Raw genomic sequence first — 13,401 nt, 5'->3', positions numbered from 1 at the left:
CTGTTTTGCCCACTGTTGGGTTTACTGGTACAAACTCAAAAAAAAATCTTAAATAGAACTGAAAAAACAATCCTTCTTGTTGAGCACATCGCAGGTAGGTGTATCCCAGGTCAGTGTATCCCAGGTAGGTGTATCACAGCTATACACCTATGTCATGATTAAAGCAGGGGTTCTCAGCCTTGATGAACTTGTTATAGCTTGGTTATAGATGTAGACTTCCTTATGTCTCTGGGATTGCAGAGTTCTCCCTGTGGATGTGCAGGGAGCAGCACTGAAAGCAAACAACATCTCTGCTCTAAAGCAAGGAGCCACTCCCAGCTTTCCTCCATTATCTCAGTGCATGCTGTCCTTCAGAAAAGACATTACCTTTGTATCCACAAGAATCACTCATTCATAAGCAGTTGACTTTGTTGTAGGAAGTCTTTTTTTGGTAACTCTCAAAGCTTTGTGGAGTCTCCCAATATTTTGTGATTGGTGGTACTTCCCGGGCTGCTGTTTGATAATGACCCGGGTCCAGTAGCATCTATTTTGTGGTAACAACCCTTTCTCAAAATTCCCAAACTGCTCATAAGTTCATCAAGGTTGGGGACCCCTGCTCTAATCATGACACAGGTTGGTGTTTTGTTGTCTTGAATGTGAATCTGTTTTTGTCCCCTGGTTAAGTGGCTTCCTTTTAAGTTGGTGATGTATGCATCCAGGGGCACTTTAGAGGCTGTGTTGTCATGGAAATATTAGGCCTTGTCAGGGGAAATAACCTATGCTTTCTCTTCCTGAAGACTGACAAACTCTGGGTGCTCCTTCAGCATTCTTGACTTAAAACCAGGGCTTTTTCTGAGCAGGAACAAACAGGAACATAGTTCCAGCTGGCTTGGCGTCAGAGTGTGTGGCCTAATGAGTTCCTGTTGGACTGTTTCTACAAAAAAAAAAAAAAAAGCCCTGCTGAAAACTCATAGGAGTAAGTCACCAAGGAGAATTTAAAGTAGTCTAGAGCAGTCGCTCCCAACATTTTTGGCATCAGGGACTGGTTTCATGGAGGGGCAGTGCTGGGGTTTTTGCCATCCCACCCTTGCCCCCCACCCGCATCCCATCCCTGCCCCCCATGGGGGTCGTAAATGGGGGAGATATTGGGGCTGTTTCTGCCACCTCCCTGCTAGGTAGTCAGGCGATAGAAGGCCAATCTGCCTCCCTCTCCCATTTAAAGACTCCTGTCAATCAGATGATTGACGGGGCTCTATAAATGAGGGGAGGCTAAGGTCACAGCAGTGCTGCCCCTTTTGCCAGCCCAGGACCTGGATGAACAAATGAGGCAGTGTGGCCTCGCTCCAAGGCTATGCTGCCTCTTTCATTTGCCCAGGTCCTGGGTGGGTGGAAGGGGTGGCGGAGCTGCTTTGCCTTGCTCTGTGGCCCAGTAGCTAGCTGGCCATGGACCAGTACTGGTCCGCAGACCAGTGGTTAGGGAGTCCTGGTCTAGAGGGAACATCATATATTTGTCAGGGCTGATACTACCCACGTTTGGCATTCTTTGGGGGAGCATTAAAGGGCGAAAAAATGTATTTTTTTTTGCCATAAGGTGGGTACCATCTGCATGTCTAATGCCAGTTATACTCTGCTCAGACCACATGGGTTTTGGAAACCTTTAATCCCAGTTGGAAGCCGGGGCGGGGGAGGGGAGGGGAATGTCCTGCCCCACTCTGTCAGTCAATAAAGGTAATCTTGAACTTCACTGCAACTTTATCCAGGCTGTGGACTATCACCATCTTATTCTTTAGATAGTCATTTCTATGCAGTTGCTGTTGTTTGAGTCTGTAAGTTGGATAAGCCCTCGAAACTGGAAGACCTCAAGAAGATTCCTGATGTAGTGAAGTACTATTTGTTCATATAATCTTTAGCAGACAGAGAAACTGGAGATCAGATCTAGGTATATAGATGCATTTTATGGTTGCTCAGATGTGTCAGTTCCCACAACCCATGGATAACTTGGCCAGGTTGTTTCTTACCAAATAAGCTTTTGAAATTAAGGATGAGATGTCTTCCTCTGCACTTATGGGGGGAGGAGGGGATGAAATCCAGGATTTTCATGTTCTTTGGAGATTTGACCACTGAAGAGAACTCAAGCTCTACATTCAGCAAAGAAAGGCAATTGAGGAGTCTGCTGTGGACCTAGATTAGGATATGCTAGGGGAAACTATCCCCATACATTTTATCTAATAACTGTCTTAGATAAATAAGCTTGGGAAATATATTAATAACCTCTGCCTAGGAACCCTGCATTATTGGAGCAATGTGTGCTAGAATGCTTTCATAACCACAGAGGCAAGTTTTGATCTCCCAGTTTTCATCAGTGTGGATGAATTAGATCATGCAGATATATTTGGCACTGCCCCAACTCCCCAGACCTCTCTAAATTCACCCTCTGTGCTCCAATCCTTACATGCAAAATTTTTCTTCACCATCTCTGATTTGATATCTTCATATTTCCCCTAAAATCATGTTCAATGCATATAAATGAATCCATGTACCCATCTTCCCCACCTCCTGTGAATTAGATGCAAAGTTGGTGTTATGAAGTTACCATTATTTAGATTTTGCTTGAAGGGAATTTAAGATGAAATGAATCCAGTCCGTTAGATACTTTGACCAATTGTTTGGTATTTAATTATTTGCCATCAAGTTGCAGCCAGTTTATGATGACCCCATAGGGTTTTCAAGGCAAGAGATGATCAGAGGTGGTTTGCCATTGCCTGCCTCTGCGTATCAGCCCTGGACTTCATTGGTGGTTTCCCAGTTGAGTACTAACCAGGACTGACCCTACTTAGTTTCTGAGATCTGATGTGCTATAAGGAGCCTTTTAAAAAGGCACCATCCTTTTATGTGTCTTGTGAAGGTATTCATACACAGAGTTATTAACACGCAGTTCAGGAACTGCATTTGTTTTAACCACTGTTTCCAAGATTCCTCTTGTTCACCACACTTAGCTAAGGAAGCCACAGCCATAAGCATTCCTATAAGCAGAGCACTTTGAGATAGTTTTGCAGGTTACCTTGCAGACACGTCTATAGCTAGCTATTGCTACGTTTTTCTTTATTATTCCTTGGTAGTTAGTTCAAGGCACATGGTGTAAGGACACTTTCATGCCATCCACCCATGGAGCTGATATATGGAAAGCATCACCCTATTACTATATCTGGTGCTGCAAGATAGCTATTTCCAGGGGTCGTTTTGTAGAAAAACAGGTGGTGGAGCTCATCCAGGGATTGTTATGCAGCTGCAATACTATTCAATGGACAAGGAGGTGGAACTCTCAGAAAGGTTCAGGAGCTGTGCTCCTGTGAGCTCCCACTGAATCTGAGGCCTGGCTATCTCTCTGCTACAGATCTACTTGCTGCAGTATCAAATGCATTTTGGCCAGGACAACACACAAAATTGTCTGAACAATGTGCACTGTAAGAAACTGTTTCAACGAGTGCTTGGATTGCATGTTACACCTTTATGTCGAAAACTGAGACATTTAGAGCGTCAAAAACGTTTGTGAATGTATAACAGAAAGGGCAGCAGCAGAAATAATGTTTTGTTGTGTGAGTCTGTTCCGTGCCTGTAAATGGAAAAAGAATGATGCCAAGCTGTTCTATAGCTGTAGAAACCATCTCCTGGTTTTAAAAACAAGTTGAGTGATTACAAGTGCAATCGGATCCATTACCTTCCTCTTAGAAATTACTATCAAGAGAATATGGGTCATGCTCTCAGAATCATCTAACTTTTATCTCAGGCTTTATAAGCAAGTGCATTCTCCCCTCTTAGTTTCCCACCTGACTAACCCTGTAGGATTTCCCCACCACTATCTGTGGAAACATATTTTATAAACGTAGCTCTGAAAGGCCAAAGTGGCCGACAGGGTCAGCAATAAGAGGTGCACTGACACACTGCACGGGTGTAGTAAAAGTATCGTTGTATTTTGTGTATTGTTAAGGAGGGTGACAGTATATATTTGGTGATGGAAAGTTTCACCAAGTCCAGTCAACTTGATGACTACTAATAGTTTTCAAGACAGGAGAAAAACAGAGGTGGCTTGCCTCTGCATAGCAATCCTGGACTTCTCTGATGATCTCCATCCCAGCTCTAACCAGGACCAGAGCTTCTTAGTTACTGAGACCCGGCAAGATGAGGCTAGCCTAAGCCATTCAGGTCAGGGCAGTGTACATTTAGCTAAATTCATATATCACCTATTGCAGGGGTCCCCAACCCCCGGAGTGTGGCCTGGTAGCAACCGGGCCATGAGTTGAATATCTGAACACATGCATCTTAACTTCCCAGAAAGTATGTCCAATGTAAATTGGCACAGCTGCTTCCTTTCTGTAGTACGTTTTCGGAAAAGATCCTGAAAATGTTATCTGATCTATAGACAGCAATGCAGGAGAGTATGGAAGGAATCAAACAGCTGAGCAGATTTCTGCCTCAGATGAACATAAACTTTTAGGCAGCACACTGTGCAAATACTCTGCTAGCAATCACCAAGTTCCAGTTATGGAAGTAAGTGGAAATGCTTCTCACCATTGTCGATAGCATGAGAAAGCTCACTGTAACATGTCATTATTGGAGCAAATTAAACAAAATATTGCCTAAACATGTTGCCAAACTTCATGTGTAGTAGTAGTTATCATTGCCGTCATCATCGTGTGGCATTGTGTGTGGTATAGCCAGAAGATCCGAAGATTGTCTGGCTTCCTGAAGTACCTCTTTTTTAGCATTATGCACCACTAGGGGGTGAGCTAGACATTTTTTGGACTGAGAGAGCTCTGAGAAGCTGTGACTGACCCAAGGTCACCCAGCTGGCTTCATGTGGAGGAGTGTGGAATCGAACCTGGTTCTCCAGACAGAGCCCATCGCTCTTAACCACTACACCACTCTCCCCCTCTCTCTCTCTCTCTCCCCCCTTCTCCCTCCATACTGATGTACATACATTGCAGTCTCTGTATTCTTCCACTGCCTCATAGGAATTGCAGTTTTTTTCTGGGGAAGACTATAGCTTTGTAGATAAACACATAGTCCTCAGTCTGTGTCATGGTGCCTTCACATGTTCTTGATCAGCACACAAAGCAACTTATGTACAAAAGCTCACACTGCCCAGCCATTTCATGTTTTCCTCCGTATCCTAGGGCACAGAGCATTGACTATGAGATTTCTGTAATGAATGCCAATAAATCCAAAGTAGGTTTGCAATTTACACATAGACATCTGGACAACATCTGAACAGCTACTCAAGATTGCTAGCCTGATCTGGTCAGATCTTGGAAACTAAGCAGGGTCAGCCCTGGTTACTTTTTGGTTAAGAGACCACCAAGGAAATCCAGGGTTGGTATACAGAGGCAGGCAATGGAAAATGACCTCTGAATGTCTCTTGCTTTGAAAACCCTATGGGGTCACCATAAATTGGCTGCAATTTGAAGACACTTTTCACCAACAACTTTTGATTCCTTTCCTGTTTCTCACTATTGTTGCGGGATGTTGTGTTCCTTCGGGCTGATATTTATAAGTAAACTATGTCATAATTCAGTACTGGTCACCTGATGGGAAACACTTAACAAATGGTGAATGCTGGGAGGCTGATGCACAGCTGTTGTCTCAGTTTTCAGAGTTGGCTGCTACAGCATTTTATCTGGAGACCCATGCTGCTTTTACAGCAGTTTAGTTAAAACTTAATGATCATTGCTGAACCATGGCAAGCACTGGACTGAAAATGTTCCTCTGTTAACTCCACCCTCTTCCTCTCTTGTTTCTGAAAATATTGTTGTGCTCAGTGTTTGATGTTGATTTTTGCCTCTGCATCTTGATTCCATAGAAGGAAAAGGGAGTAAGGATGCTGTTGGCACTACAAAAGCATAACATGGTAATTGGGACATTGCCCCCTTAAACATGATAAACTTAATGTGCTATAATAATCAGAACTGTACATCTGTACCTACCAGAGGTCAACATGTTTTGTGTTTTAAGTTTCACTTGCGATATTTTTAACAAGTACCTGGCTGAGATTACCTAGACTAAAAAAAGAATATATTCTCCAGGGCCTTTTAAATATTCAAAGGTACTTCTATTAGTTAGTAGCTCTGTCTTTCCATCCACTTTTCTATACCCACTTCTGACTGTGAGCTCATTCTTCATGGCCATGCTTATGTTTGCATTTTTAAGTATGGTTATTCCAAAGATGAGATACAGCTCTCCTGTTATTTACATGAGGAATCAATCCAGAGATTTCAGATGTCCAGATTCACTTTTGGCCTCTATGTTTTGTAGAATGTTCCATGATATTCTTCATTGATACTGAAGGGGGGTTCTTGAACTTCAGAATGTTTTCCATAAACAAGTCTTGTAGGATATGATGGAAGAGGTTATATCTGTTTCAGTAGGCAATATGTGCTCTGGGTCAAAATAGTATGCCCTCTGTTCCCCAGTATGCTTGATGTTTATAGCACAATGGCTCAGTCCTCCGCTAATTAAAGTCTTCTTAATTGCAACCTTTGCTTTCCATGTTCAAATTGGAAATCAACCTCTTATTTCTCATTTACTTTATTGAATACTTTTAGGGGGTTCACTGATCTGTAACCTTCCCACTGGGAGTTTATCACTAATTCTTTTTGAAAAAAGTTTATTGGAGTATTAATATCCATAAAATGGACTTCCAGTGGGCTCAAACTAAAGCAACACCAAGTTAAAGTCATCAATTAAGAGCTATCAATTCACCAGCATCAGTGAGTAAACTAGCAATGGTTAATACTAACAAAACAATCTGGATGAATCCCATCCAATTATATAGCAGTATAAATTGCAAAGATTCTTGAAAAAAAATTCTTTTGACCCTTCTGCAGAATCCAGACTTCATAAAATATTTGTATAAGTCTTGCTAATAGTTTTGGACTACCTTTTCAATTTAATTGATTTTGAAATAGTTGCTTTAAAGAAGTAGCTTGTTTGAAAACTGTTTTTCTTACTTATTTTCTAATAATGATCAATGTTTGCTATTTTCATAATACCCAGGATGTGTTATCTTTATTTTAAATATTCAGATTGTTTGATGCCTTTGGGGCTTTAAGTTGGGTGGAAAGGTGTAGGATACAAATTTTTAGAATAAATTCTGACTTTTATTTAGGAGCTACAGAAATTTGTAAACTCTAAGGATGATCAGAGTGGCGTTTGGGAACAATGTGTGACTTCTGAGTAGCTGAAAGACAAATGGATATTCAGTTTTTCAAGGAGGCAATGAAGATGGAAGTGAGGGGTGGTGGTGGATGTCTGGCTTGGGGCATCAGCCTTGTTCTTGCTTCCCAGCTCCCAACGCTGCTCCTACACCCAGTCAAAGGGTTGGATCTAGACTGAAATTTCCAGTAGTGGAACAGAAGTTTCCTTCCCCTAGTTGAAATAAGTGGTTTCTACATCATGTCTGTCTTAAGAATTACCACCTTAAATTGAACTTTTTCAACTCTTGTTGAAAATTTTTGTATCTGTCGGGACAAGAGCAGTATGTTTTCACCACTGAGTGCCCCAGTCAGCAGAAAATGCTTTACTCTGAACCAGTGTTCCCTCTAAGCTGCAGAGTCTTGTGAACAAAAATTCTACTTTGTGAGCTACTGGCATTAAAGTTGTGAACTACTGCATAAATTATTGTGCTCCGGGGTCATCCTTCCTGAGCTAAGGCAAAAATGTGTGAGCTGGAGACTGGAACTCTTTGAGCTAGCTCAGGCTAACTCAGCTTAGAGGGAACACTGATGTGAACCAAGTAATGCTTCTGAGTCTCATTATAGGACAGCCCTCCATAGAGTTTGTGATGGTAGTCTAACCTTGAAGTTTCAGAAGCATGAAACAAGGTGGCCATATTTAAAGAGTCCTAGGGAAGGGGGAAGAAAGTTCTGAGTTAAGATGCAATTTTAAAAATTTTGAAAAATCCTTACTTCCATATTGATTTGATTTTTCAAGTGAGGAGGTAGGATCAAATAGGCCTAACAGAACTCCCAAACTCTTTACACGTGAACAACAGTGGACATGGTGAAGTTGCAAGTGATTGTGGGGGGAGGGGGTTTACAACTAGAGCTATTTTGAAAAAAATGTAAGCAGACTTTTCCTGCTTTACTGAGTAATTCAAGAAGCCTTTGAATAGAAAAAAACAATATCCATAAAACATAGATAAGTTCAATTTTTATTTTCTTTCTGAATACCCCGCCTTTCCTCCTATTGAAGACCCAAAGTGGCTTATATCATTCTCCTCTCCTCCATTTTATCCCTACAACAACCCTGTGAGGTTGATTTGTCTGAGAGTGTGACTGGCTCAGGGTCACCCAATGAGCTTCCATAGCAGATTAGGGATTTGAACTGAGGTCTCCTTGCCCAACACTCTAATCAGCACACCATTTGCCATGCAGCACTGTATTACCAATTATATTAACCAGCTGCCACAAATGTTTCCTATGATGTGTACCTAGGACAAGAAAGAAATTTGTATTCTGTGAACAGCTAGCAACTTGATGCTTGTGGAATCTTGCTTGTGGAGTCTTGTTTCTCTCCTACTGTGTCTCATGAAGCCCCTAAAATTTTGGTCCTAGACTCTTGCAGACAGGATGAGGGGAGGTTAAAAATGGGTCTGCAGTGTGAGAGAGGAACAGGTATAACCCCCCCCCCTTCCTTTTCCCCAGCAATGTAAGCATACTTTGATAGGCGGAATATAAGCCATTCGCTTTGGAAAGAAGTGATAGGTGATTGATTTTCCTGCCCCTTAGTCAGTTACAGAATGGCTTGTAACTCTTTACTAATGCATTTCACAGTTTAAATACAGCTAAGAATAAATATTCAAATCATGTGGTTCTAAGCTAGGTAGTCAGTTCAGTAAACAAAATTCTACTCTTTTGTTAACCTGTATTGAGACTGGGGGGAAAAATCCAGTCCAACTAATGCATAAGTAGTATTTTTGGAGGTGGAGGGATTTGTTATGTTACAGTGTCTAAAATTTATTTTAAATGTATGTTACAAACTAATCACAAATAGGTCTAAATTCTTAAATTATAGTCTTCTGTGTAGAAATATTTATAATTTTTGTTTTTGTGCGATTCTTTATCGATCTCAAGAGTTATCTCCATTGAATTATGTTGCCACATTACATCTTCCGAAGGGCATAAAGTCAGTACACATGCTTCAGTAATATCTGGTTGTTTTACCCTTATGTTTCCAGTTGGCAATTTGAAATTACGGCTTCAACTGCACTTTAAATATGTGATAATAGCATGTGTTTCTAATAAGGGCCAGCACTATTTTGGTTGAGATAGTGTGAATGGTTGTCACTCATATATGACAAATGCACCTTCATCTGCTTCTTTGATGGCCCCCTAAAAACCATACCCTCAAATCAGACCGACGAAATTAGCTGCTGTGTAAATTGTGTGTCTGAGTGGTTCATTATCTAATCACCGTCAGAACCATAGTGATAAAGTAGTTTGAAGCAGGGAAGAGGTCTGCCAGATGATTTTCAGACCTTTTTTTTTTCTTTTGTAAATCCTGTTTCCCTTGGAAACCTATGCTGTAGGACAGAACTTCAGAATTCTTTGACATAAACTACATTAAAAAAAATTAATACTGGCTCTGTCCACTTAGTGAATGACTTAAGATGTTCTGTTTCTAACCACTGTTGTAGATAAAAGTTATACTTTTTATTTGGCCACCTCATAAGAATTGAATTGACCCCCGACCCTTAAAAGTTCAGTTTGCTGATATGTTTCCTGTTTAGCGTGTATATGCTTGCAGGTAAGTGTTGTAAAATCCCGGTGGCTGTAATGCACATTTGTCTACTTTTTCATTTGTGGGGCTTTTGTGTGTGTGTGTGTGTTTCTGTTTGTGTGTATGTGTATGTGTGATCTTAGATCCGTTAAGTAAATTGTTGGCTTTTGTCAAATGAGAGTACTGTTTAATATTTGATTTTACTATCTCCCCCAAAGGATCATTTGATGATGACGATATCACGCACATTGAAGGAAGTGTTGAACCAGTTCGTGACATTGAAATAATACATGAGGAGCTTAGGCTAAAAGATGAGGAAATGATCATGCCCATTATAGACAAACTTGAAAAAGTGGCTGTGCGAGGAGGTGACAAGAAATTAAAACCTGAATATGTAAGTAAGAACTTCTTTCAGTGGTTAAAAAGACTGCATTGGGTGAAGATTAATTTTAATTATGGTAGGATTTGGCATTGTGTTCATCAGCAGTTGTTCACTGTCTGGAGGGAAGGGGGAGAAACTAGTTAGCTCCAAATTTATTAAGTTTCCTACCTCAGTGTTGTTCCAATGCATACCTTTATTGGATTAAAGGAATCACCTCTGTTTTAGTTGCAGGTTCTAATTGTGGACCGAGAGACAACAATTTCTTAGAATTATGTGTATAAAGAGTACTTGTCTGGTGGGAATGCTAATGCATCTCCTCATATGGTCTGTTTTCTATCCATTTTGTTTGCATCTAAAAGGTGACTTCATATGAAATGATAATTCCATAAGGGCAGCTGTGTTCGTCTGTTGTAGCAGAAATAGGAGTCTCCTGGCACCTTACCTGAAAGACTAACAAGTTTTTAGTTAAGCATTAAGCTGTTGTACAGTAGTGGGACCCTTTTTCATATGAAAGTATTGGGTCCTTCCTGGGCAAACACAAGGTTCAAGAAAAAAATGGAACAGCAGGCTCAAAGGGCCAACAAATGTCACACTTCACACAGACAAGTGATACCAGTAGTATTAATACACATGAGCTCTGTTCATTTTGTCTGCGAATAGCAAGGGGTATGCATGCACCATTTGATGCCTTTTGTAGGGAACCACACATTCTTTAAGAACATAAGAAGAGCCCTGCTGGATCAGACCCGTGGCCTGGGAAGTCCATCATCCTGTCTCACATGGTGGCCAAGCAGTTCTACTGGAGGGCCAACAACAGGGCATAGAGGCTATGACCTCACAATGATGTCACCTCCTCATGCTGTTGTTCAGAGGTTTACTGCCTCTAAATGTGGAGGCTCTCTTTATTCAATGTGGCTAGTTGTTCTCTCTGCCAGTATTATTCACAGGGAGTTCTGAATAAAGGAATAAGACCTTGTTAGATTCCCTTATGTCAGGGGTGGCCAATGGTAGCTCTCCAGATGTTTTTTGCCTACAACTCCCCTCAGCCCCAGACATTGGCCATGCTGGCTGGGGCTGAGGGGAGTTGTAGGCAAAAAACATCTGGAGAGCTGCCGTTGGCCACCCCTGCCTTATGTGGCTGAATACAGCTGACACCTGTGAGAGAATGCAGGGGCCCCAACCTTACTCCTGAACCATGATTGACCGGGTGAAAAAAAAGTTGGGATACTAGAAAGTCAAATCAGCTAATTCAGTTATACTTATGCCATGATCCAGAAGAGCCAGAGTATGCACCACCCCACCAAGTACACATATACAATTATTAATGTTCATATTTAATATATAACTATAAATATAACCACATTTTTAGTGCAACAGTCTCTAAATGCTTACTGCTTGCAGTTAGTTACCTGGCTGTCAACTGGATGCATGGTTGTCCATTTACTCTCTCACCTTCTGTTTTTCTCCCAGGTGTCTTTTCAGTTGCACTTTTCCCTGGTACCCTTCAGTCCTCTGAAGGTTTTTGGCTATGTTTTAGCTTGTCATTGCTCCCACATCACATCTGGTGTGCATATTTTTATTTCTGGGCATGCTGCTGGGGCACAGCACAGACCCCCAGAACCCAAAATTAGAAGAAGAGCTAAAGTTTGCATTTATTTATTTTATTTACAAAATTTGTATCCTGCCTTTCTGCCCTCCCAAAGGCCACCAGTTTAAAATGTATGTTAGGGTTTGTAGAATCTTTCGGGATCAAGTGCCGTGTTCTACTGGAGAAAGTTTTCCTTCCAGACGTTTCGTTCTCAGCTGCGGAGAACATCCTCAGTGGCGTTGCAGCCGGAGCAGGCGCTCAGACCTTCTTGGCTGCTGTGCATTTAGTGGGGCCAGGGCTGCTGGAGAGCTGCTATTTCTAGGCTGGAGGGGGTGTGATGAAAGGGCAATTGGTTTGTGGATGTGCCCATTGTTTGGTGGGGACTTGATCCCGAAAGATTCTACAAACCCTAATGATGTTACCAGCCGTGAAAACCTGAAATCTTTGATAAAATGTATGTGATAAAAACCATGTTTTAAAACCATTACAATCAACCCACCCAAATGCACATCATTAAAACAAATTAAAAACAGTGTTAAGATATGTACAAAGATGTGAAAACATAAACTGAAACACTGGTCAGGAAGGAGGGCGTTCACAGCTTAGGTGCCATGACCAAGAAGACCCTCTCCCAGGTTGCCACCTGCCTAATTTCAGAAGTGGTACACCCTAAAGTAGGGCCTCTGAAGATGACTGGATTGATTGGGCAGGTTCATAGAACAGTAGGGTGTCCATCAGGTCTGTTGGTCTCAAACCGTATATGGTTTTGAAAGTCAAGACAAGTACTTTGATTTGTGCCTGACAGGACTTTTTTGGTAGAAAAAGCCCAGCAGGAACTCATTTGCATATTAGGCTACACTCTCTAACATCATCGTTGTTTCACACAGGGCTTTTTTGGTAGAAAAAGCCCAGCAGGAACTCATTTGCATATTAGGCTACACCCCTGACACCAAGCCAGCCGGAACTATGTTCCTGTGCTTTCCTGCTAAAAAAAAAAAAGCCCTGTTGCCTGGAAACAAACTGGGAGCCAATGTAAATGGGCCAAGATTGGAGTGATACATTACCAACTCCAGTCAACATCCTGACTACAGCATTCCATAGCATTTGAAGTTTCCAAACATTTCTCAAGGGAAGAACACATTACAGTAATCTAATCTCGATGTAACCAGGGCATGTACCACAGTGGCAGGATCTTTTCTGCCCAGGAAAGGCTGAAGCTGGCTAACCAGATAAAGCTGGTAAATGGCACTCTTGGACACAGCTGCCATCTATGTTGTATCCTGAAGCTGGCATACTGCATACTTTGATTATCACACACCACAATATTTATTTATTATTTATAGCATTTATTAGCTACCTTTCTAAATAAAAAAAATTATAAAAAATAAAGACCTCAGTTTTATAAGCACGATTAGGACTGCCAGTTAAAGACCCACCCACAACTTAATTAGTCAAAGGCAGTCCTAAATAAAACTGCCTTCAACTGTAGCAGTTTTTGCTGATCCATCTGTGCAGATGGTTTGAAAGAATTTTGAAATTCAAGGCAGGTCGTTCAGTCCTTAAACGTTCCATCGTGAAGTTTAGAGAAATTTTGGAAAAAAATGACCTTCTGCAAAAGGTTCCCCCTTCCTTCAAGACAACCCACTTAGCCACTCCAACTAATTATTGGTACAATAGT

The 13,401-nt window shown here is 41.4% G+C and overlaps 1 protein-coding gene across 2 annotated transcripts in view; it reads left to right on the top strand.

The window, feature by feature from the left end:
• The window catches only part of OLA1 (Obg like ATPase 1), a 149,297-nt gene that overhangs the window by 67,272 nt on the left and 68,624 nt on the right, over positions 1–13,401 (top strand). For both annotated transcript variants that reach the window (XM_060256890.1, XM_060256891.1), the window contains exon 5: positions 9,972–10,147. In XM_060256890.1, coding sequence (XP_060112873.1) covers positions 9,972–10,147 — 176 coding nt within the window. The remainder of the gene's footprint in view (positions 1–9,971; positions 10,148–13,401) is intronic.

This window comes from Heteronotia binoei, chromosome 16 (genome assembly GCF_032191835.1).
Source record: "Heteronotia binoei isolate CCM8104 ecotype False Entrance Well chromosome 16, APGP_CSIRO_Hbin_v1, whole genome shotgun sequence".
Taxonomy (NCBI): Eukaryota; Metazoa; Chordata; class Lepidosauria; order Squamata; family Gekkonidae; genus Heteronotia; species Heteronotia binoei.
Note: the sequence above shows the minus strand (reverse complement) of the source record. Positions and strands in the feature narration are given on the sequence as shown.